The sequence below is a fragment of the Pteropus medius genome, unplaced genomic scaffold, assembly GCF_902729225.1.
Source record: "Pteropus medius unplaced genomic scaffold, Ma_sr-lr_union100, whole genome shotgun sequence".
In the NCBI taxonomy this organism is placed as follows: Eukaryota; Metazoa; Chordata; class Mammalia; order Chiroptera; family Pteropodidae; genus Pteropus; species Pteropus medius.
Genome location: NW_024342467.1, coordinates 7,260,393 through 7,287,594, shown reverse-complemented (window position 1 = coordinate 7,287,594; position 27,202 = coordinate 7,260,393). Strand labels below are relative to the sequence as shown.

At 32.5% G+C, this 27,202-nt stretch overlaps 1 protein-coding gene across 6 annotated transcripts in view; it reads left to right on the top strand.

Annotated features, from left to right (window-relative positions):
* The window catches only part of SNX13 (sorting nexin 13), a 113,684-nt gene that overhangs the window by 33,844 nt on the left and 52,638 nt on the right, over positions 1-27,202 (top strand). For 5 of the 6 annotated variants that reach the window (XM_039862456.1, XM_039862458.1, XM_039862459.1 and 2 more), the window contains 7 exons: positions 3,216-3,328; positions 6,754-6,856; positions 8,495-8,584; positions 9,670-9,791; positions 23,137-23,258; positions 23,349-23,450; positions 24,706-24,794. In XM_039862456.1, the coding sequence (XP_039718390.1) occupies positions 3,216-3,328; positions 6,754-6,856; positions 8,495-8,584; positions 9,670-9,791; positions 23,137-23,258; positions 23,349-23,450; positions 24,706-24,794 (741 nt within the window). Of the gene's footprint in view, positions 1-3,215; positions 3,329-6,753; positions 6,857-8,494; positions 8,585-9,669; positions 9,792-23,136; positions 23,259-23,348; positions 23,451-24,705; positions 24,795-27,202 lie in introns of those variants that run through there. The other variant, XM_039862461.1, reaches the window with a different exon arrangement.

The window sequence follows — 27,202 nt, the reverse complement described above, 5'->3', positions numbered from 1 at the left end:
ATGATTTGCATGCAGATAAGTCTAACTCCAGAGTCCACATTTTTTGAGCACTATGCTATGTCTTGATCACTTGGTAAGTTCTGACAAGTTAATGATAGGGTATGTGGAATGCTTGGTACAGTTTAAGTTTTCACAGCTTTTTGGATTATAGTATTGTGAATAAAGTTTTGTGGACCTAGAAGTTAATTTAAGGAGAATTATAAATTCGTAATTTTCCTTTGTTCTGAACAGTTCTGGTAGCTTGTTAGAAATGAAAGAATCACAGACCTTAACCCAGACATACTGGATCAGAATCTGCATTTTAATAATCTGCAGTTAAGAACCTAAATGGCTGCAGTAGATGATCTTGAAAGTTTCTTTCACCTCATGGTGGGTGGCTCAGTGATTCTAGAGCAATAGCCAGTGTGGATATTTCAGTGTTTATTATATGTAGAGCAAAAAGTGGTAATATATCAAGGATTATTTTAATGTAAACCTGTAATGTAGATTTTTTTCTATTTTTTGACTTTCATTTTAAGTCAACTCTTGAAGTAATACCTCTTCGAATTAGTAAAAGGTTCCCGACATAGTATAAAATTATCCTAAATTTTATCGTCCTGTATCATATTAGGAAATAATTGGAACATGAGAGTTTTAAATAATATTAGGTCAAATGTTTTTCTTAATCTTACCAAATAATCAGATTGTAATATCAGCCAATTATATATATGGGAACACTAAGAATAACATAAAACTTTCTTATTTTTAGACAATTCACTGTTCTGTTTCAAGGAATAGTTTAATATTTGAAGTTAACTATTGTAAGAGATTACTTTCAAAGCAAATGAGCACCTGATTTGCTTGATTGGAAATGTTTAATTTTTTTGGTCTCTGAGATATAAAAATTTCAAACTTAAGGAAAAAGTCTTGTAGATTTTTTTTTTTAATGTAATAGTAATGTCTGTTTTGTTTGCTGTTAAATCACTACCACCTCATACATTGTAGGTATTCAAAATATTTGTTGAATGAATAAGAATTTATATTGGGTGATTTTGCTACCATTTTCACATGAATATGTAAGGACTTGTAAGGTTCTGAAAACAAGATTTTAGGCAATTGAGCGTCTCCCCCTTGTTAACTAATTGCTGCATTAAATAATCTTCCCCATAGTAACTAATTGACTAATTGTAATTCTTCTTTGAAAATTTCTTTAATTGTAGAAGATAGATTCAAACAGAGTAAAACATTTATGCAGTTTAAAGCAAACACCGGGTTAAAAAATAGAACACTGCTGAGGTTTTGAGAATCCCCCTGTGTGCTTTTCTTCAGTTGTGTGCTCCCTTCCTGTATCCCCAGAGATAACCACTTGCTTGGTTTCATTTTTAAAACCTTTGAATATATCTGAATATATCCTTAATAAGTTGTTTAGCTTTGAAAAACTGATTAGCAAGCATAAATCTAACTCTGTAAAGAAAGGGTAATAGTGCTAATATTAGATCAAATATCACCGGAGGGGGTAGGTTGAATAAAGTATCTGGGTCATAGTCTGCTTTCCGCTTTCCTGAGAGTTTACGAGAACTCTTTTGAGGGGAAGTCATTGGATAAGATTTCGAATGAATCTTGGGAAATAGCATCTGTTTCCCATAGTTGAGCACCTGGCAGTGCCGTAGTGTGGATCAGGTACTGGATGTTCAGCAGAAGTATTGTCAGAGGAACTGGACTGCTCTGTGCTTTATTCTAAATCACTATGGCCTACTGTTAGCTCTTAGAAATAAGTCAGAGGAGACCACTTCTGTGAGGTGAAATGGTATCCCCAGCCGATTCAGGGGGGAGATCATGAGGGCAGAGCAGAAACTTCATCAGCATTCCTTCTGTCCTCAGGTTAAAAAGATGAGAGTGTCCTGGATGAGAAAAGAGGATAATAAAAATAGAAACGAATGAGAGTTGTGCCTGTATAGTTTTCTTATATTGAAGAAGGGGAAAAAAAAACCAAAACACTGAGTGACATAAAAGAAGATTAAATAAATGGAAAATATTATTTTAGGCTAGGAAGACTCACTTATTTGTCGTTTTTTCCCTTTCTGGAATGTAAACTTATGAGAATATGTAAATTTATGAAGGTATGCTTATCTTTCTCCCCTTACTAGAGCATAGACTTAATGAGGATATGTTTTGTTCATTGCGGTTTCCCCAGCACCTTGAGCTTACAGCACATAGGAAGCAGTCAATGACTTGTGAATGAATGAATGAATGAATGAATGAATGAATGAATACAACTGTCCTTTCATAATCCACAACACTTATTGTGTAGTCTATGGCTTTTTGGTCATTAATTTTGTTCAGTTTAGCATCTTATAATGCTCTCTATTATTTTCTTTTAATTCAGTGTCTGTTTCTTTCCTTTAAGACATTCTTCTCTGTGCTCCTTGATGGCAGGAGTGGGACAAATGCTCACTTTGTATACCTCACAGTACAAGGCAGATGGATGTTAGAACTTGTTGAATTGAGTACTTTTATTTATTCGTAATGACTTAAATTGCTAAAATCCAGTTTGCCTTCATTAAAAGGAGTATTTTTATTAGATAATACAGAAAAATTCTAAACAAAACAGGTTTTTTTTTTTTTGTTTATTTTTAATGATGGAGAATTTTTGGAGATTTTTTTCGTTGAGTTCTTGGTAAATTTTGGTAACTGGAAGTTGAGAGTTTTGCAATTATAATTTTAAAAACTTTACACAATTTTAATAAAAGAACAATGTAATTTTGATGAGATAAGGATTTCTTACCTTGAAATTTTAATTTTTAAAACATGTTTTGCCATACTGTAGTTATGTTGGTACCTAGTTTTAAAATGAAATATTCTAAATAAGCACAGTTTTATGGTCTACATTTCATATATGCTTTTGTGTATATAAATTCTTTGTTATCACTTCTCATGCCAGCGTATCATTCAGCAACTTGTCTATTTCTTGTTATACCTTTACATTTTCACTAGATTTTAAAAATCCATTGCTGATGTTCTATAACCTCTTTCTACATACAGATTTTGTATATTGTTTCTTGGAGATAAATTTCCAAAAGCGTACTTAACATTTTCAAAAGTAAACATTTTAGCAGTTATTGAAACAATGTTATAAATGTAAAAAAGGTGAAATTTAAAACTATGTAAAAGTTTAGTTGAGTCTTTTCTAATTCATATTTACTTAAAGAGAATTTAATTTTTTTGTTTTATTTCAGACCAGTTTATCCATATGGGGATGGGGAAGCCTTGGCATTGTCCTTTCTCTAATAACCTTTGGACCCTTCGTAATATTTTATTTGGCATTTTATATCCTCTGCTTTGTGGGTGGGTGAGTATACTCAATGATAATTTTATAATTCATATGTCATGTTTTGTTCAAAATTGAAACAAATGACCAAGAGAAATGAAAGTATGATTTATTTATGATTACTGTTTTTACAAATTGTTTTTACCAAAGTTTAAAAATAAAAATACCTATAGAAATAAAAATGGTGATGGTTGTTATTTGTACTAGAAATGTGGTTAGTCATCTTTAAAAATAAAATTTCAATTTTCAATGACATAAACTTCTCTGTGGCAAAAGAAAAGTTAAAAGATATTTTATTTGTTTCAGTGTTATTCCTCTTTTAAAGTTGACGTTGCCTTATCTATGATAATATTAAGTTATATTGAGATGATGCATCAAGGTTTACAGTAAGATATTGTGTCATTGTTTAGACTTCAGACAATAATGTTAATTATTTCCCTTAGTAAATGCTGTCATTTTGTTTTAGAAAATCCAAACACCTCATTTTGCAGTTTTCTCTACTTGGTTATTTGGTTTACAATGTTTTGCTTTTTACCTTGCATTGATTGATAAACCTTTATAAGAGAGGTTTCAGTCATGAGTTAGTATAACTTCCTATGCAGAGCATTTGGTATCAGATGTGAATTGTATGTAAGAGAATGTATTGACAAAAGAGATGTTTGTGGTTTACATGCTTTAACCAAGGTAGTTTAACTGAAATTAGTATTTTCTTGTTAAAATGTGTGTGTGTGTATGATACATTTATGTAATTGTTTGTGGAACAAATACCATTGAGTTCTTTTAAAAAAAAAAAACTTTTGAAGTTCCCAAATTTGGAGGAGTTGTTTGAGCTTATAGGTTTAGAGGACTTAGCTGGATTGAATAGCATATATAAACTGTGGCATAAGAGACTGTATAAGACACCAAAGGGGCAGGTTGTAAATATATCTACTAACTATTACCTCTTTCAGGATATGGGTTTGAAAATTATGCGTAGACATTTTTGTAGGGAGTGTACCCACCGATTGTTGAACAAGTGAGAATTAATTAAATTGAGCAGCTACTTTAAGGACTATTTATAAAACTACTTTTTATTTTAAATTTAGTGTTTTCATTAGAATTGCTTGGATGGGATATTGCATATTGGAACAATTAAGAAATAAGTGGTAGGAGTCAGATAAATGGAGTTCTGAATATCTTTGATTATAAAGATGGAAGACTACAGGTCTGCAACCATTTGGCTTCCTAAATTACACTCTTTAGTCACAAATTCAGGCCAGAGCTGTGGTAGATGCACCTCTCCCCCATATGGTCATGGCTGCTTTTATTGATTGTAAAGGAGATTGTCTTGAGATGTTTCTTTGAAAGGCAAGATTTCTTCTATTTCACTAATTGAATAAGCCCTTAGCAAAAGTGAAGGACTTCAGAGAGAGAGTAAATCACAGCTTTATAGATGAAGGTCGGAGAGCCCTAGGAATGCTCAGAAGATGGAAGAGGTGGAGCATTATTTCTTTTAGAATAGACTTTCATATAACATTTGGGAAAGAGAGAAGGGTGATGAGTCCATTCATTTCAAAGTCACAGGAATCTTTGTTGTTCCTTTTTTGAATGTGCTAATTTATCAAAGAATGATTTTCAAAAAATTTTTGCATAGTTGTAAAGTTCTGTAGAAATTTTTAGATAAGATGGGATATTCGAGGGTGTGAGAGCGCTACTAAAATCTCTTTAGATAATATTGAGTCACATGGTAGGATCTGAAATTCCAAGTTCATTCTGTGTCATAAATTGATCTGATGATGTGTTCCAGACTGTTGATCCCAGTGAAACTCACAGCCACAGTAAAGGGTAAAGGTCTTCTACTTATATACTAGCAAAATTATCTCATGGAGATTAGTTAATTAAGCACTCCTACGTTGTTCAGTTATGGTCACTGAGTACCTTAATTCTTGAGTTAAATCTTTTTATTATTTTGGCTCTAATTACGAGGAATGATTATCCCTTCTTTAATGTAACTTAGTATGGCTTAATGCCTTATGAATTTTAAAAGTAAAAATAGGCTTTTAAATATCAATCTCAAGTAAAAACATTTCATATAATTAAATAATTTCTTAGTTTTAGTGTGTTTTTTATTGTGTAAGTTTTTAAAGATATGTTCTTTTTCTTAATTTAAAATGCAAGTTTGAGACAATACATTTTTCTAGAGAAACTACATTTTTACTTTTTGCTAATAAAACTTAAGGTGCTAAGTTCTGTAGTTTACCTATCTATAACGTGGGAGAATGTGTATTTTTTTCTTATAGCCAAAGCTAATCCCTTATTTTCTAGTATAAGAATACTTTTGGAAAGAATACCATGCAGAGATTTTTGTTTTCATTTTTTTTTTTTTCGGTTTTTCTTTTGGCATACCACGTTATGTGTTATTTAATGGCATTCTGTTATGTTTGGTTATGCAAAGGTTAGTATTTTATCAGTCTCTTTCATGATGATACTTTTAGGAATACATTGTTAATATAAGCATTTTATTGTGTCTATAAATGTGCTTATAACCAGGTCAAACTGAAATACAGAGCCAACTTGATTCCTAGTAATAATATCAGATATTATAATAATATCAGTAGGTGAAATCTACTGATAATCTGAGGCCGGCCTTTTTAACAATTGATGACATGAGCTGATTTGATTTTATCTGTTTTTCGCCCTCCTCCCTGCTTTTCTGATGCCTGTGCTGAAGAACAGTGTAATGGCAGAGCCACAAGAAGCAGGGAACCTTAAGAATCTTCCTTTCAGTATTGAGGCTGACCACAATTAATTTTTTACTGTTCTTTTTTTGTCACTACAAACTTTGAATCACTGTAAGATTACTATAAGATCATTATAAAATTAAAATTCAATTTTCTTTTTTTATAGATTTCCTAAGTAGTACTTAGATTTAATTGGTAAATTTTAAATATATGAAATATTGATAGCAATTAGTCAATAATTATAGTGAAACAGTTCTAAACCAGTGTTTATCATACTGGACTAATTTTCTTCTTTTAGTTCCAGGCTTATTTCAAATAAATTATAAATTGGATCACTTTTTCCCTGTATAGCCTTTGTTTATTCTGTATTCATAGTGACAAGTTATATTAATATCTCATGTTAATTAGTTAACAACAAAGATATGTAATTAAGCTATAGATTTAGATTTTAGTTGTCTTTGTCCTTGGTTATTAGCCAGCCTACTTATTTAATGAGGGTCGATTTTCCTAATGTTTGAAAATACTGCCTGAGATTTTTTTAATGAAATATACTGGATGAAAACTTTGAAAGGAGTTATTGTATAAATTCCCAAATGTTTATAGTTATTTTAAACTTCAGAACATAGCAAAATCTGTCTATTAAATCTGAAAAATATATTTAATAATAGATGCATTAAATTATGCATAAAATTTTGTTTTTATATCTGTAATTAAATTTTTTTTCAGAGGTTTTGTGGTTACTCTCCTGTTTGGAAAAACAAGCTCAGAGAAGTACCTAGAGCAGTGTGAACACTCATTTCTTCCTCCAACATCAACTGGAATTCCCAAGGTAAATAGGGTAAAGGAATGTGAAACCTCAAAGTCCTATTCTGTACAAGGATGATAATGTGGCCATCTATATGTCTTTGCAGATTTTCTTATAATTTACTAATGCTCACTTTAAATTTTTGAGAGACTTTCTGATCATGCTTTAAAAATGCATTTTAAAAGATTACTTTGTAAACTTAATGTTAAATATTAAAAAGTGGTAATGCAAATTTGAGGGAAAGACAGAAATGTGATTTTTTTTCCTGCTATCTTAGAATTTGAAAGCATTACATGTATGATTTGTGTCAATGAATATACTGTTTTGAATGAAATAAATTGAATGGGAACCAGAGAGGGAAAAATGGGTACTTTTTCTTTGACTCACTTGAAAAATATAGCTTGCAGTTAGGCTATATCTATAATTTTAATAATTTAGGGCCAATTTTATGTCATATTGGATGTTGCTATTTTTCTATTCTTTTTTTTTAGTCATATTTTATAAATAAAATTGGAATTGAGTACTATAGGTAGACTTAAGATTTGCATTGCCTTCAGTTCTTGTGGGTTTGAGATGGTTTCACATTTTCATAGAGAGACAAATGGTCTGGACTTGATAGGGACTTAACTTCACAATTACCTTGTCCAGTTTGTAGGAGATGTAGAGAAAGTAATATATAAAGTATTACTTTACATCACTGAAATTAACATTCTATCCTACTGACTTTCATATTGATAAATAATTTTTTTCTAATTCTTTTAAACTGAGACTTTGTCCTCATTTAGGACTCACACTAGTATGTATTCTTTGAGTATGCTCACAAAACTTTCTAAGGAAATGAACCTTTTCTTTTTTTTGAATCATTTCTTAGCCATCCATAGTTTCCATTCATTTGAGTGATTAAGACCTCAAACAGTAATAAATTCTAATCAAGACTGATTAAGTCTTTATAATCTATTTTTTTAGTAGGTGGTATAAAAAATGGAGGTTTTGATTTGCTTTTCTCAAATGGCATAAGCATGTTTTGTGAAAAAAATCTGAGGTTGCATGTTACAACATGAAGCACATGCATGCACGTGTGTGTGTGTTGTGTGTGTGTGTGTGTACGTGCACACGCACACATGTGCTTGCATGCTTGCACTTGCTTTGGTTTGTATTTTTAATTAAAGGGTGTCACATGACTTTTCATCCTATTTCCAGGTCACTGATCTTTCTGAAGACTACAGAGAAAGAGAGAAATTGATTTTTTTTAGTTGCTAAAAATTATCTCTAAATAAAATCAGTTAAAAATATATTCATTTGGCAGCCAGTATTCTTGTCTTGGGCTAGGCATGGGGAAAGGGAAGAGGGAGAGCTTTTAATAGAGAAAATTCATAATTTAACTCACTTGAAACACTAACTTATGGCTTTGAAATACGGTAAAAATACATCTGTATATTTTCAGTTTTCTCACATTCTAAATAATTGCTGATTTAGTAAATTTTCGAAGTTAATATTTTTTCCTAGATGTGTAGTTTTATTAATTTGAGAAATAGTGTTTGGTTTATATTAGAGTCTCAAAAAATAAGGTTATTTATTTACTTGAAGATAATGACAGTAAGTAAACTACAGAGATTTTAAATCAAGAAAACTATGCAGTAAGATGTGATGGTTTTCTTTAAGTGCTTAGAAGAAATGAAACGGGAAGCCAGAACTATAAAGATTGATAGAAGATTGACGGGTGCCAATATAATTGATGAACCTCTCCAGCAAGTGAGTTTCAGTATGTGGTATTTGAATTTTATATTGTGTGCTAGGTGTATTTCTTTTGAAAATATTAAGAAATAGTTTTGCTATTTATGTAATATTCTGGAAGTGCATTATAGTGCTATCCTTGGATTCTATACTTTAAAAGATGCCTTATTTATGAACTAATATATAATGAGGCGTTTGACTTAATATTAAAGACTTTTGATTGAATTTGCATTTAGAAGAAAAAAACCTTTTTACTGACACATTCAATAATGTTTTTAATTATTTTATAGTTAAAGTGTTATTCTTCAGCTGATGAATAAACTTAGTGGTTTTGTAAATCAGACATTTTTCCATCCTAGTTTTTATTACTATTTTAAATGGATATACCTGCTTTGATTCAACAACATTAAAAATTTCGAATTAAAAAAATTATTTTCTCCAAAATATTTTTCACTGATGTTTGTTTGATTATATAGATTATTGTAAATAACGGGTACTTTAAAATTCTAACATTTACTTTATAGACGAATTTATATTTAGGCTGGGTTTATCTGATTTACAAAAACTTTATACATTAAGTTATATTATTTGCTATTGGCTAACAATACTATTGGCAGTATCAAAGGCATTAGAATTAAGTGAACTATGTCACTTTTGTAGTTTGGCTGCAGTGAACCTGATGGTATAATCTTGGAAAAACGGTTTTCTTTTTGAGAATTAGGATCTATTGGCATTACTTTGCATCTTATTTTATTAAACTGATTTAAACTCTTCATTATATTTATAGCATTGAAAATTTACTTTTTCTTCATGTTCTGTTTTTATGAATTTGTGGTGGACTTGGCCATAGATAACTCTTTAATTTTTAAAAAATATGGCAATGTATGACTTGGGATACCAAAATAATTTTAAAAGTTTTGAAATGATTTTTGGCATATTGATGGTTATTTTATGAAGGCAATTATTTACCACCACAGTTTAGTGCATAGAGAGTAAATATCAACTGGCAAATCATCCTTTTAGATTTTCTACTGTTTGTGTTTGCTACTGTTCCTTTTTAAATTCTAAATAGATGTATTTTCCCCCCAACATTCTTGTTTTAGGTTATCCAGTTTTCCTTGAGAGATTATGTCCAGTATTGGTATTATACACTAAGTGATGATGAATCTTTTCTTCTTGAAATTAGGCAGACTCTTCAAAATGCACTCATTCAGTTCGCGACTAGGTAAGGTAACTGAATTATATTTCTGCAGAAAAATTTAAATATATCATTTGTACCAAGAAGGAAAATAACTTTTAAACGGGAGAAGGAAAATAACTTTTAAATGGGAGAAGAAAATTAACTGCAGTTGACCTTTGAACAACACAGGGATTGGGACTCCGACCCCGTGCATTCAAAAATTCACATGTAACTTTTGACTCCTCCAAACCTTAACTACTAAAGCCTATTGTTGACCTGCAATCTTACCAACAACATAAGCAAATGGTTAACATATTTATATATTAAATTTATTATATACTGCATTTTTACAATAAAGTAAGTTGAACAAAAAATGTTAAGAAAATCGAAGAAATGTTACAGTACTCTATGAACTTATTTTTAAAAATCTGCATATAAGTGAAGCTAGTGCAATTCAAACCATTGAGTTGAAAGGTCAGCTGTATTAAAAGGTAAGTAGAATGGTAGATTATTATTGCGAGATAAGTCAGATTATAGAACTAGAGACCTAAATACCTTTAAATTACTCCTTTAAATTTATCCTTTACATTTACAGAATGTTCATCTTAATTAAGCCCTCTTCTCTCAATCTGTATGTTTGTTTCTTCCTCTGGGTCCAGTCATGACTTTTCAAAGTTTTTCACCCCATTTATTGATAATTTATTTACCCTCTTATCCAGATATTCTGTTTTATTTGAGTGCTATGGAAATTAGTTTTTGTATAAACTGTTCTTACTTTTGGCACATGTTTAATGGAAGTCCTTAGAGGGAGGAGAAACCAAAGGAACACGAGTCAGTGGACAATATTACACTTATTTATTTAGTTTTAGAAGAGAAGTTATTTTGATGATTTTGCTTTAGGAAATACCCACTTATATACTACCTCCATATGACAAAATATTTTTGTATTCTTAAAGTACTGATTTTAGGAGGTGGCATTTCATATCCAGAAATTATTTATTTTTGAAAGCAGGGATTTTATGTTTGTATAAGTTTGCAGTCTTTTTTATTTTTAATCAAAAGATTTTGCTTCCCAACACACAAAGATTTCCCTGCTGTCCTGTAGCCTCAAAGCACGAGGTTTCATGCCTTAGCCATGAGTGCCCTCAAATCTGAAGGAGTTATTTTCTAGCCAACCCCTCCTCTTTTCCACTTTGGTTCTTGAAATACAATCTTGTACTTTTGAGAGTCTTGGAAAATAGATCTCTGCCCTCAGTGTTTTTTTTCTCTGTCGTGTGTGTAACTGCTTTGCTTCTAAGTGGGCTCTGACTCCTGAGGGCCCTGTGAAAGGGTGACGTCTACCATGTCCTGTCCTCAACAGCCCTGCTCAGCTTCTGTAGCCTCGTGCCTATGGCTTCTTTTATGGAGTCAATCCTTTCATATTTGGTCTTTTTCCTTCTGCCTTCATTTTTCCCAGCATCATTGCTTTTCCAAAGAAGCCTTCCTTCTCATGATGTGCCCAGAGTAGGACAGCTTCAGTTTTGTCATTTTTGCCTCCAGTGATGTTTCAGGCTTAATTTACTCTGCAACACACTCTGTGCACATAGATGTTTCCAGCTTATGCTGTTCTGTCAGGACATTTCCCCTGTACCTCATTTGGTCCTAAGCTTTAGAGTAGGAGGTTAGTTCCTCAACTTCAGGTCATTAGGGAAGCCTGCCAACAAGGTTTATGGTTTAATTAATAACTTTCCTTGTCTAAATAAATTTGAGCTCCTTCCCCCTATGATTAACAGCAAAATTTGCAGAGAGGCACAGTGAGTAAACTCACTGTGGAACACAGAAAATATAATAAAGTATAATCAAAGAAGGTCAGAAATTAGATTTTATCTTCTTTTTTTATATATGTAACATTATCGAATATTAGGTATTCTTTCAGAATCATTCTTCTGAATCAGTCATTCACTGCTTTCTATAGTAATACCATCCTAATGAATTCTTTAAAAGGATGAGAATAAGAGTTCATTATTCTTGAATCTGACTAACTGAAAATTTATTAAAATATAACAAATTTTAGACCGGGAAGGAACCTTAAATTAGTAATTGGAAGACTTGAATTTGCATCCTGCTCTACCACTTTGCTGTGGAACTGTGAGCACATATTTTAAAGTGTTTGAACCTCGGTTTTTCTCATATGTAAAATAAACATAATATTACCTATCCTGTTCTGTGTCCCTCACAGGGTTGTTGTCAGAATCAGATTCATCTGTTCAGCTAATATTTTGCACCTACTTTGTACCAACCTGGTGCTGTGGATACAGCAGTGAATAAAAACAAAATTCCTGCTCCATGAAATGTAATGAAAATAATACTTGCAAAAATGTTTTGAAAATTGTGAAGGAGTGTAGAAATTTAAGTTTATGTCATCCAACAGCTGTAATTTCACACATTAGGAAGCTAAGGTCCAGAAAGATTGAGTGGCTAGTCCAAGATTATCAGGTGAGTTGAGGACAGAGTAAGAATTAGAATCAGATTTTAGAACAGTCCAGTGTTCTTTCTTCCTCTCCATTCCCTACCCCATATTTTATGTTCTAGATTATTCGTTTTAGTCACCCACCTTTCTTTCTTCTCTTTGAATGTGTTCCTTATTTTTGATCCCCAATCACCTTTTTTTAAAACTTCATGTCATAAGTGTTTTTTTTCTCTCCCTTCTGTAACATTCTATGCCATCAAGCTAAATATTTGGATTATTACAGGAAGAGCCAGATTTCTTCCATCCTAGACTGACCTGAATTTATATCTTTGGTTTGCTCTTGGCCTTATGTTTGTGGGCAAATTAATCAGCTTCTCTTGAGCCTTAGTTTCATCTTCTAAAAGACTGATGATAACTACTTTAGAGGCTGCTTTCAGGCCAAAAAGGATATGAAGTAAAGCCTCCAGCAAACAGTAAGGCTCAATAATTGTACCTTCTCTGTGAGTGACTTTATTTTTGCCTGTCATTTTTTTTTTTTTTTTTATTGCTACTGAATGTATGTCTTAATAGAGGCTCTGTGACTATTTCCAAAGCCAATATCAAGAAAATTAGGTCTGTTTACAATCATTTGAATACTTCTTAATCCTTGTTCCATGCTGTCTGCTACGCACTGTGAAGCATATGACAGGAGCATAAGTTATTGCCCCTGTCCTTCAAGTTATAATTTTGTATAGGGTTCTTAACCAGGGGCTCATGAAGTCATGAAAATGTATGCAAAACTGTCTAAAGCTGTATGGTTTTTTTTTTTCGATTGAGTGGTTCCATAGATTTCATTTTTAAAATGAGTCTGTGAACCTAGAAGAAATTTAGAACCACTTAATTCTAGTGTTCATATTTATTCATCACCTTGAGGAAACAATTACAGAATATCAGCATAAAATGAAATGCTAATTTTGAGACATAACAGGAAGAAAAGTCTTGGTTTTCATCTTTAGATCTATTATTTGTTAATCTCTATGGTCTTGAATGGGCAAATCACATAAATTCTTTGAGTTTAGGGATTACCCATGCGCACTTATCAGGTTGGTGTTAGGAATAAGCAACATCACATTTGAGAGAGTACTTTGTAACAACCACACCTATGTTAATACTAGCACAGTGCTTGTTCCTGTGACAGCAGTTTGGGGAAGGAAACCTTTCTAGAGCATTCTTGAGTTCTCCTTGTGGAACTGGGACTTGAATTAGGCTGGATCCTTAGGGGATGAATCTTTGAAAACATATATTTTTATTCCCCCTTCAAATAAGATACTATGACATAAGATGTTATGACAGAAAGCCCTGGGAAATCTGTATCATAATTCTGCCTATACCATTAAGTTATAGGATATTTAAAAGAAAATTTCTTAACATCTATTAGTAAAATAGTAATACTAATACTTGTAGCAGACTTAGAGTTGTGAGGGGCAAATGAGATGATGTGCGTGAAACATTTCGTAAAGTGTTTGTTAACCAATAAATGACATTTTCAGCAAATTACTTGACTTTCTGTGCCTCCATCTCTGCATCAGTAAAATGTGGTAATTATCTCAAAGGATTATTGTGATGATTATTTGAGAGAAAAGTACATGTAAAATACCATAGGGTATGGAACATAAGTTTTCAAATAAGGTTAACTTTGTTATTATTGTTATTTTGGTTATTATGTTTCTAGGATGTGTATACAGATCCTTTGACCTTGTTTTAGATTTTTTTTGGGGGGGGCAAAATTAAAGCACATGAAATGGAGAGAAATGAAGTAGTTATTTGTAAGGCACTGAGCAATTTTCATCTAGAAATAGAATGGACCAGAGTAGCTGGTGAACACCTGGATTGAGGACAAAACTAGTCTTCAAGAATGGGTATATTGGGATAGAGAAGGATAAAGGACATGTTAGGAAAGAGAAATAATATGAGCAAAGTTCTAAGAAGGGGAATAAAGTTAGTGTGTTGGAAACCATGAGGAGATACATGTGAACAAGCTCGTTGCTCTCCAAAGTGAAAGGTGGTTACTCTATTTTTGGTCCCTGTAACCCCAAGGTTAGCAGATAGGAGAGCTATTCTAATGCCACTGCTCCTTCCTGAAGGGTTTTCCTATGGGGGAAGAGGTATGGATATCCAGGTTCCAAGATTCAATGGTTATGACAGTAATGGTATCATTATTTCTGGAATGGCAGGAAGTATGTCCTGAAAGTTTTGCCATTTTTATCACTACCTTTTGCTTAGATATAATAAATCATATGTTTCTAGACTTGTTCAAAACATAAGCCCAATTCAAATAATGGACATTTGCAACAGTAAAGTTTTACACTCTTTCACCATTTTATGTTCTTTGCCATTTGAAAACTTAGTTCAAAGATGATTATTGTAATATATACTCTACTTGAGCAAAAACAGGAACCATTTGAATATTTAAAAGAAAGGGAAAAAAGTTAATGTTTTTATATCTGTAGAATAGAAGGGGTTGTTAATTGTACAGTTGACCCTTGAACAGTGTGGGGATTGGGGGCGCCAACCCCCTGTGCAGTCGAACATCTGCATATAACTTTTGACTTCCCCAAAACTGAACTACAATCCTTCTTTGGAATCTGCATGGAATTGTTTCCAGGAACCCCCACAGATTACTAAGTCCATGCATGCTCAAGTCCCTTCTATAAAATAGCATAGAACAATGCGTATTGTTGATCCTCTGAATCTTCTGATTTGAAACCTGGGGACATGGAGGGCTGACTGTATTTATTGAAAAAAATTCACCTATTGGTGGATCCATGCAGTTCAAACTTATATTGTTCAAGGGTCAACTGTATATTTATATAATTCACATACCATACAATTTACCCACCTACAGTCAGGTGGGAATATACTTTTAGTATATTCATAGAGTTGTGCAGTCTTCATCACAATCAATTCAAGAACACTTTAATGACCCCACTAAGAAACCTTGTATCTGCTATCAGTCACTCCGCTTACCCCCCCCACCAAAACAACAACAACAACAACAACAACAACAACAAAACTTCTAGCTCTAAGTAACCACTTACCTACTTTTTATGTCTTTGTATTTGCCTATTCTGGACATTTTATGTGAATGAAATAATACAATATGTTTTTTTGTGACTATCTTTCATTTAGTATAATGTTTTCAAGGTTCATCGATGTCATAGTATATATTTTATTGATGAATAATAATTTATTATATGAATATAACATATTTTGTTTATTCATCAGTTGGTGGCATTTAGGTTGTTTTCACCTTTTGGATATTATGAAGAATGCTACTATGAGCATTTATGCACAAGTTTTTTGTGTGGACTTATATTTTCAGTTCTGGTGGAATTTCATACCTAGTGGAATTTCTAGGTACCCTTTTGAAGAACTGCAAACTGTTTTTCAAAGTGGCTACTCTGTGTTACATTTTTACCAACAATGTATGAGGGTTTCAGTATCTCCAAACACTTGTCTTCACTTATTATTGTCTGTCTTTTTGATTTTTAGCCATCCTAGTGGGTGCGAAGTAGTATTTCAGTATGATTTTTATTTGCATTTTCCTAATAGCTAATGATATTGAGCTTATTTGTCATTTGTATAGCTTCTTTAGAGAATGTCTATTTGGATCTTTTCCCATTTTTAAATTAGATTATTTTATCATTTTATTATTGAGTTGTTTGTCATTTTATTACTGAATGTATTGCTGCCTGTTTTTGTAAATACAGTTTTATTGCATAGTCATGCTCCTTTGTTTGCATTTTGTCCATGATTGCTTTAGTGCTATAATGGCAGAATTGACTAGTTGTGACTGAGATTATGGGGCCTGGAAAGCCTAAAATAGTTGCTATTTAGCTTTTTAGGTAAAAAATTTGCTGCCCTCTCAATAGATAATTTTGCCATTTAAAATATTTAAGAAGCATTATTAAACAAGTAGGAAATATATTAGAATAAAAATTATACAAAATAGTGTGTACTATGTGATTTCATTGGTGTAAAAAATTATGAATATGTGTGCATAGCAAAGAGACTAAAAAGAAATACACTAAAATATTAACAGTGATCTTTGGATTTTGCATTTATGGCTGATAGTAGCTGATGCAGAAAATCTAAAGAAGGAAATTACATTTCACAATATAGGCATGTATTACCTTTATAACCAGAGACAGATAGAAACATTGGTAATCAGCAATAAAGATATCTAGGATGACTTCTTAAAAATAAATTTATTTTCTTGTTTCTCTGTTTTTTATGTTCTTATGAACAAATAAATATAAGAATCATTTTTTTCAACTATAAATAACATGTTATATATAGGTAGTCTCTGTCTATTTCTTTGGGACATGATCATGAAACTAGTGTTTTTACGTGTAGGAATAATGAACACTCAAATTCTTGTTAATCAAGTTCCCATTTATGACTTACATGTTAATTTTCTTTTCACAGAATTTTAATATATTTTACTGTTGGACCATGAAATGTTTTATTTACCAAGAAAAATATACTAAAAATTTTGTTTATTAAAATAGTTAATAGCATGAATTTAATTTTTTAATACCTTATTTAACATTATACTTAAGTGGTTGTACACTTAACCCTAGATAATTTTTCTTCTTTTCTTGTAGCTTAATTAAGGCTTTCAGTTCTGTATTCTTTATACTCAAATCTCCACAATAGGTGATCATGCGTCAAGTGTGTTCCTGTAGGTTGTTGATTACATTCTGATGTCTATGTCCTTTAGAACATCTGGATGTTTGACCTCTTTGAAGCACTGGGACACAGGACTGGACTTCTTATTCAGTGTTCTAGTTCACCAAATACTATTTCTTTAATATGGTTACATAAAACTGCATGCCTAATTTTTTTCTCCATTTCCACCATTTTTTAAAATAACTTTTATGAGTCAGGAGGTTTTATATTATTAGTTGTAGTGTAGGAAACACTGAATTGAAAATTAGGAACCTTGATTATTTTAAAAGGCCTTGATCTCACATTATAATCTAGAATAAGTGAATTAATTCCTAGCACTGTATTTATAGGGGCTTATGGTAATTATTTCAGGTCCCTTTCAGTTCTAAGATTCCCTGTCAGGTTGGTCCTCCTCCTGAAAACACTCACATACTCTATTACACCCCATTTTTGAATGCCATTTGGGGAGTTATTTTTTATAGTGGGTAGAGTTGCTAATTAGATTTAGTTTACTTTGGGGTTAAAGTACTCCTCTGGTCTATTGTTTTACTAGTCGGAGATCTTAGAGTAGGATGATAATAAAGTTTATTTAAACCTTTTATTATATTCCTACATGGTCAGAGAGGATGTTTAACCTCATATATACAAGACATACTAGACTAATCTTTTCTTAGTGTTTAAAAATCTCATATTAATGAAACTTTAAAAATTTTTCGATTCTTCAGACCACTGCTGTTCTTTATAGAATCCCGAAAACACAATAAATTTGTAGTTTTATAAGTCCACTACCGTAAGTTTTGTGAGGTGTAAATACTCACACCATGATAAATTTTAAGCTGTCAGCGTGAAGTCACTGAACACGGAGTTAGGAAAGAGCTGTGCACACACTGGGAAGAGGTGCAGCCAAGCAAAGGGAGCAGACAGATTTGTGACTGTGAAGTAATGAGACTTGTTTCCTTGTGTAGTTGCTAACTTAGTGCCTATAAAATAGGAATTCTCCATATACTTTTTTAAGGATTATGGTAGAGAGTAATAGTGAATTTAATGTAAGTAAGTTCAGGAGTGTTGTGGGGAAAAAATCATTTTTTTATACTTATAACTAAATCCTTAAAGTAGATATTAAAAGGGAAACAAAGGTGCTCTAGAGAGATGTAATGTGTAGTATTTATGAGTGAATTGAGACTGGGAGAAAGGGGGGACTTTTAATGAAATTGGGAGCAAGCTTATGATTCTGTGCCTTTATTTTGCTCAAATTCAATTTTAGGTTGAAGCTTTCGGCACTGTAACAAAGTAGTCCCTCAAGGACTCTAGAAGGGTGGAAACAAGTAAAGGTTTATATATTTTAGCCAGACAGAAAAAGTTGAAAACCACATGATATCACTTATATGTGGAATTTAAACTTAGAAGCAGCAAACGAACAGGACAAACAAACAGAGACTCATGGTCCTGGACAATAGACTAGTGGTTACCAGAGGGTGGGATCGAGGAAGGAGGAGTGGGGAGTAGTTGGGGTAAAAGGGGTCAAATATGTGGTGACAGAAAGAAATCTAACTATGGGTGGTGAATGCATGCTGCTGCCCACGCACATGTGCGTGTGCGCGTCCGCACACGTGCGCACATGCATGCCTTACTGCTAAATTGTATACCTGAAAGTTAACTGGATTTTGTTAATCAATGTCACCATAATAAAAAAATAAATTTAAAAAAATGGTTTTTGTATTTTAAAGAGTATATCCTTTCTAATTGTGAATTATGAGAAGGAAGTTACTGCCTGATTCAGTGGCTCAAGGAAGGACTTTCTTCGCAGATTGGTTACCCGCTTTCAATAAGACATCTGTGGATCAGTTGATCAAAACTCGTTCTAGTGGAATAAAACTTTTCTCAAAATTTCTATAAAGGTGCTTGTCAAAATCTACCTCCCAAAACTTATGAATTTTACTATCCTAATGGTTTTTTAAAAAAATCTGATCTTTTCTACATAAAAAAACTTTATATAGGAAATTAATACATAGTATTTTAATTTTCTGTTATTGGTTATTATATTGCCCTTATTAAGATATCTTTTAAAAACCTTTGTGTGTGTGTGTGCGTGTGTATATATACACACACTCTGCAGTAAACAGTATACTGTGCCATTCTTAACTGTTTTTAAATAAGGTCTTTTCTGAGAAAAAATAATGTTGCATCAGGAACATAACACTTATTATAAGATGGTTTCTATGGGAAAATTGGTTTTTACTTTCGTCATTTTGACGTAAAGGACCTTTTCCAGGAAAATATTCTGCCAGGAATGTGAAGATGGCCTTTATTGCCAAATGGTCACTCACTTCTCTATTCAGGCAAATCTAAGTGATGACCCAGCATATAACATGCTCATTCCCCTCTTCTGCTCATTCTTACATCCTTTCTTTCCCCATTTAAATACTACTCATTTACCAAGATTTGTTTTAAGTGTAGCCTCTTTAATTAATCCTATTTAAATTACAACATATCACTTAATTAACCTGTACTTATTTCTATGTGTGGCTATTGTCAACAGAATTTTAAGCTATTTTTGGGGATGTTACCAATTCTGTACTACTGTAGTAGAAATTTGCTTAACTTCCCTTTAGTTAGCCAGTACTCTGTTCTCTTTGTAAAACATACTGACTCATGCCTCTAACATTAAAGCTAGGCTAATGGGTCACTTTCTAGTACATCTGTCCACTTCTGTTCCTGTTTTTTGAGTTTTAAGCTTATCAAAAGTCAGTTGTATGTTGCCTCAGCCCTGCCCCCATATAATCTGATACATTTGTTCTGCAGTGTGAGCTGAATATACGTGATTTAAAGGAGAAAGGTTATCAAGCGTGTTTAAAAAGTTGTTTTTGAACCTGTGTATACATAGTCATATAATTTAAATACTCCTACATAGATTGAAGAGATATGAGTATGGCAAGGTAATTCCTATGAAAAGTAAGTCATTTGCTTTGAAATTTCACTCAAAGTTAGTTGCTAAATAGATTGCACTTGAATTAGGTATGTAAAAGACAACTCTGAAACTGGTGAAAAGTCTTGAAGAACTGTTTTTCATATTTGTTCACAAATGTCTTAAGTTGTCATGCCATTTAAAAGAAACTGGAAGCTATAACTTTCACGGTGTGAGAATGGTTTAGTCAAGACAAAGGCTACATTAATATCACTAAGCACAATCTTAGTCAAATAAAAGGTCTTAACTTTATGTTAAAGGTTTATGATTTAAGTTAAAATTATATATATTAGTGATTCCCTCTTTTGAGCAAACATTTTCATTTACAGGTTCTTAACTTACCAGTTACTGTGTGTGTGTGTGTGTGTGTGTGTGTGTGTGTGTGTGTGTGTGTGTGTGTGTGTTGGATAGATATTTAGTTTATATAATCATACTCATAAAGCTTAAGTGTCCTTAGAGAAAACAAACCCTGGGGAGTGATGTGACTTGCTAAATTTCACAACTAATAAAATGGTGAATCTGTTACTTGCATCAAGAGCATATATGCTAGTCCAGGACTCTATACAGAAATACTTAATTGATTTTGGTGTGTTTTTTATGATGGCGAACTGTACACTGCTTAGAATAGATAGATCCCAGTGAAGCAATTTATATAATCTCAGTCTCAGCCCACATATTTGGGACATTCATTGCCTTTTTTAGGCATTGGCATTGAGTAACTTTGGGGTTTAGAGAGGCAAAAAAAGTTTCTCAGTTTATGTTTTATTTTAGAACTTTAAATAGTAAAGAAGTAACTGTTATGTGTCTCATGTGGCCATTTTCCAAACACCTGTTAACAGTGCTCTGACCCTGAAAAAGGCATCAGTAAATCAATATGCATTGAGAGCCTCCAATGCTTAACATGTTAGCCACTGGGGATACCACTGTGAATAAAATGAACACAGTAGAATCAAACAAAGTCCCTGATTTCCTGAAATTTTTATTTTTGCAATTGAATTATTTAACTGCAGGTTGTAAATGCTATAAAAAATGAAAATTTTGGTACTATGAGAAAATATAACCTGATATCCAGACCTAGTCTGAAGAAATAAGGGAAAGGATCAATGAAGGCTGACATGTGGAGTTAACTTTTTAGATGAACTCTAAATTATAAGTGGCAATTGTCAAGTGAATGTGGAGGAGAGAAGGGAGATTTATGGAAAGCGGGCAGGGATGAGCTAATTTGGCAGAGTCTGTTCAGAGGCACTGAGATAAAAAGCGGCATATTTGAGTTTGAGAAATGGAAAGAAAGCCTGTGAGTCTGCAGAACAGAAGGAAGGAAGAGGGTGGAACAGATGATGAGGAGGAAGTAAACAGTGTCCTGGGTATGCAAGATGTTAGAAAAAGAATTTGTGCTTAGGCCTAAGGTCAATGGAGGAGAATTGAAGGGTTTTTCAAGCTTTTGTACTGTCATATTTGTATTTTCAAAAGATCACCGTGGCTGTTCTATCAAAAATAGAATGGAAGAAAGACAAGGGTAGATGTGGGAGACCAAGTAAAAAGCAGTGAGTAGGATGCTGGTGTTTGAGATGGAGATAAAGGCATACAAAATATATGTTCAGAGAGGTATACTTTATAGTTTGTCTTTTGCTTTCGTGCTTAAATTTAAACTTCATGGTTTGTTTGCATTCCTAATTAACCAGACCTTGGCCCCTGGGGTTTGGGGATTCCTGCTCTATAGGGAATTGAGATGGATTTCAAATGCCTTCTAAAATAAGTAAATTTTATTTTGTTTGAAAATGTCAGTAAATTATATGTATGGAATTGTACCATGAAACAGAACTTGAAAGATTATATATTCTGCATTCTTCTAAATTTGTTAGAAGGAACTTTTTATGGATTAATAAGGTAATGGCCTATACCAAGTAAATTTTTAAGTATGTATGGTTTTGTTCAAATATTCATGTTAAAGATCTTTGAAAGATATTTTCACAGGTTGTGATTTTTTTTTTTTTAAATAAAGAAAGACTAGAGACTGCTAGGTTTCAGTTTTTATTTTAGTTTTTATGTTGAGGCTGACTGTTGTTACCAAGTTTAGTATATACTTATATACATGGCTCTTATAGTCTAAATAATATTAACCTCCCCTCAGATCCCTGAGCTGCAGTAACTTTTTAATGTTAATTTGTTTTTGTGTTCCTGTACTTAAAATTTACTCTTTTTTCATGTATATAACAATCATAATTATGTATTTAAAAATTAGTACATGAGTATTAATAAATTACGTTTTTATTTGAAAACAGCTATCCGTTATATTCCTCAATGCTATCACCACCTTTAAAATCTTTTTCTCAAAAAGTGACAGAAATCAAGTCAGTTTCTTCACTAGCTTCTTTATTATACTTACGTGGGTGATTAACATAATGAATTATGGTGTACTTTTTTTTTTGGTTCTCCCATCGCCTAGTATCTTCATGAATAGACTCTTTGTCTTCTATCTACTTGGTATGTTTCTAAAAATTTGAATTAATTTTAGTGCTTATTTAAGGAAAAAGCATTAAAAAATGTTTAAAAATATCACTTAATTTAAGGAGAGGCATAAAGTGTTTTTGGCTTATTGTATTTGTTATCTGTTCCATGAGTGTCTAAATTAGCAATGTTTCTTGAGGTCTGTTGCTTTTGAGATAGAGTACTAAATAACCTAATAAAATTGGTAATCACCTTTTTCATGGCTTAAATGTAGCCACATTCTTTGAACCATTTCTGTATTATTTTGAATGATCAAGTTTTTAAGTGCAAACAGAAACCAATCAAACTCATGCCTAAGATATTTAGTTCAGAACTTGGCCTATAAAAAGAAGGATGTGGAGAATTCAGAAATGATTGAGAAGGAACCAAGAAATGTCTCAAATGCTCTTTCAAAAGCAAGTAAAAATGATCTGAATTCTTAATGTATTCTTAGGTCTGGGATGAGAAATTGCACGATATACTTGTTGTTAGACTCATTTCAGATTTAACCAGAAAAACTTTTTTTTTTTTCTGTTTAAGCATTTAAATATTACCTTAAATTTTGACACGTAAAATACTTCAAGTAATATTGCTCAAAGACTTAGTCAAATAGATTTGATACACTTTAGGTTTTGTGAAAGGGAGTGCTAATTAAATGAAGGAAACCTCAATATAAATAAATTCAGTCTCTGTGTCTTTCCGTAGTCTTCAAAATGAATTCCTATCTTTTTATTAAAAAGCATTTACATAATGCTTTTGTGTAATGTGTTTTTTATAAGGTCAAAAGAAATAGACTGGCAACCTTATTTTACTACACGCATTGTAGATGATTTTGGCACACACCTACGAGTATTCAGAAAGGCTCAACAGAAGATAACAGAGAAAGATGATCAAGTAACAGGTAATATCTCTTTCCATTTGAAAATTAGGATTTTAAAATCTGTTTTCTTTATCATTCAGTGTATCTTGCATTGTTCCTTTCTTGGTCCAGGTACAGCAGAAGATCTTGTAGATACCTTTTTTGAAGTTGAAGTTGAAATGGAGAAGGATGTTTGCCGTGATCTAGTGTGCACTTCTCCCAAAGATGAAGAAGGTTTTATTTTCAATTTAACTCTTTTGAAAATGGTGACTGTTCACATTGGTTAGAGACAAGTTGTAGGAACCAGTGAACAAATATGAGGGTAAAATCTAAGGGTGAAATTTTACAGGACAAGTAGCATAGTAAAGACACTATTACTATTCTTTTTATTTTAATTTTTAATTCCTAAAAGTAGTTCCCCAGTTCTTTTTCCTGTTATAAAGGTCATCTTTAAAATTTAAAGATGGTAATTAAAGACGACTTCTTTTGGCTTCTTTTAAAATATAACAGGCATAAACGTTTTATAGTTAATTTATCTTCACCTTGAATTTATTAATTTATTAATTTGACTTTAAGAATACATCTGTTACCCTAAAATATTTTCTAAGGGAATGATTATAATGATTTCAAATAAAGTTTATAGAGTCGAATATATTTATCTTCTTTGTGGGAGGTTAGACCAGGTAGGTTTTAGCTGAGGATGTTGTCTTTTCCTAGTTTTGCAATGACTCTTTCCTGCTTGGCACATTTTTCAATGAACAGGATCAGCTGTATCATTATAGTCCCATGAAGTGTCAGCATATCGACAACTAAAGAAAAGCATTTCTAGTTGTGGAAATTGTTTTCCTTGACTTTTAAAATGTGCCTAACTTTTTTTTCCTCTACTTTCCCTTCCTTTTTTCCTTTTTCTATTTCATTCCTTTTTATATTTATTGTGCAGTTCAATTTTTAATTGTCATTTCATTAACACTGATATGAAATAACTAGATGTAAGGAATAGATATAATGATGTGTAGGACTTTTATGTAAATCAAGACCTCTTAAATCAGTAAAATAGAAGAACATCCTCTTTTTCCTTATGTTGTTACCTGCCAAGTTAGTGGAGGTTCTTCCTTGAAAGAAGAAGAATTGGTATATATTTTTAAAGATGTGCAAATAACTTTTAAGTATGCAAAGATAATTAGTATGGTTGGAGTGCAGAATACAGGGATACAGCTGAAGTTGTTTTGTGGGCACTTTTGTAATGGAAATTTCTCAATGATTCAAAAAGTGGGATAAAACTGAATAGAATAAAAAAATATTAGTTTGATTAATGAGTAGTTATTTGGAGAATATTGAAGGAATTTTTAATGAATACCGATATGTATTAATTACTCAAATCATAAGCCATTATAATCAGGAAATTGCTTATTTCTACCTTTATGTGTTTTATATTAGGTGGAGATTTTATATTTTCTAATGTTGTTATAGCTACCCTTTTTATTTCTAGGATTCCTAAGGGATTTGTGTGAGGTCTTATTATATTTATTGCTACCTCCTGGAGATTTCCAGAACAAGATCATGCGATACTTTGTCAGGGTAAGCTTAAACTCATACCAAATAAATGGCTGTAAAGAAACTTAGAGTAGTATTTCTTAAAAGTTTTGGTCTCAGGACCCATTCTGTTGCTGCTGTTGTTATCCATTCAGAAAATATTTATTGATGATTGACAAGTCTCGTGTTAGGTGCAAGAGATGCATACTTGAACAGAAATATTTTCCTCCCCAAGGAGACTTTAAATAATCTAGTGGGGAGAAAGAAATGTAAGAAATGTAGCAGGCTAATGTAAAGAAGTATAGTCAGCTCTTGACTGACCAAAATTTTAGGAGAAATAGGAAAAGGTGTATTTACACTTGTAAAAATCATTAAGGACCTCAAAGAACTTTTTTGTTGTTGGTTTTATCTATTAATATTTGATGTATTATAAATTAAAACTAGGAAAATTTGGAACAATACACAGCACACATTCTATTAGTTGATAGATATCATTGTATCTTGTTTCTTTTTGAAAATATTACTCTATGCTTGTCTCATCCTACCCCTGGACAACAGTTTGAGAACTGCCTGATGTAGAGTTAGGGACTTGGATTTTTGGTTATAACAAAGATGTGTTTTAAATCTTCTTTAATATAGCATTACCTATAAAATTACCTAAATTAGGCTAATTAAAATAATACTTCTGGTTAGAAACTTAAAAAGAAACTTGGTAGCTAAGTTTTTACTACTTGTAATTGGAAAATGGATAAGTTGGAGGAGAACAGTGGTCTTGGACTTTTTTCCCCTGACTATAAACCTTTAGAGTTAAAGGACTAATAGTTTGCCTTTGGCTGTTGGTTACGATTGAGAAATGGTGGCTACATAAGCCCTCATCCTGGATGAATAGGTAAAATGAAAGTATCCATTTTTTTCTAAAAATGAAAGCTTATGATCTCTTTAAAGAGATCCTACAAAACAGATTCCAGTTCCTGAGATGTGCTTTTATGCTTGCATGCTATCGTTTAAGCAACACCAGATAGTTTCCTAATACCTACCTAACTTGAGTTCAGTGCTCTTCTCAAGTCAGGTAATGGTTCTGTGAAGTAAATAAAAAGTGCTTGGTTTTGATGGGAAGAGTCTGATAGGTTCTATATTGTTAAAACAAATTATTTGGGCTAGTCATTTTCAAGGGAAGTAAATACCTGGCATATCTATTACTAGATTCACATCTACCACTGCAGGAAGGGATTGCTAATCAGTTGTAGCCCTCGTTTATGCTGAGTATCTATTTGGTTTCAGAACCTTTGCCTACCTGATACTCCAGACAGCCACAGTTAGGCAGTGTCTCAGCAGCATTTCATGTGGTTGCCCATCTTTTACTTCTTGAAACTCTGTCTATTTTTAGATTCCATGTTAGTCTCCTTTACATGTTTTAACTCCTACTTTAAAGTTCTTCAGACCTGGGCCTTCTTGCTCATTCATTTCTTTGGCTTTAAACACCAACCAAATGTTAATATCGTCCAGATTTGTTATCTGTGGTCCAGACTTCCCTTCTGAGCTCCAGGCTACTCTCACCAGCTACCCACTGAATCACCATTTGATTGACTCACAGCCCTTTTAAACTTTAAATATCCAAAATGAAAATATTCTTGCCTCCATAGCCTGTCTGCCTTTTAAATATTTTCTCCATCTCAGTAAATGGTATGACTATCTAGCAAAATTTTCAAGTCTCAAGCCCTTTCAGAAGCTGTGTGACATGGCCTTGTTTACCTCTCTGGCCTTCATGCCATGTGGTCACTCTATTCCAGCCAGTATTCTCCACTGGTTTCTCCAGAAGCACCATCTTCTCCCCACCATAGAGCTGTCTCACACTCTTTTTTTTCCCCTCTGTTCAGAATGAGTCCTTTTATTCTCTTGGCTAAATTGTGTTCATCCCTCATATCTCACTTTCTCAGAAATGCCTCCCCTGATTTCCCAATCTACAGCCCCCTCATAATTCCCTATTACTGTAGGTAGGTACCCATTTAATTTCCTTCATAGCATTTATTGTATTTTAAAATGATAGTGTGGTTTTTGTGTTTACTTACTTGATGCTTCTTTCCCCTAATAGAACTATAAGTCCTGTAATGACAGGGGCCATATAGCTCTGTTTATCATCATTATGTACTTCGTGGTTATCACAGGAGTGGGCACATAGCAGATTAGAAAACCAGTTTTAATGTAAGAGGAAACCTGTTTGCCCCGCTTGCTCACTGCAGTGCACATGTTACTGTAGCTCCCTGAAGATTAAGCTGACTCTTAGGATCGATCCTTGTTATAGTTTAGAATAACTAGGATTCTTTAAAGACCAAATATATTTTGCTATAGATTGCTCTTTGAGACCAGTATTTCTTTTTGGTAGAATCTAATTGAGCATAATTGTAGAGCATTATAATTCAGCAAATTACTTTTTTTTTTCCTTTTAACTTGAT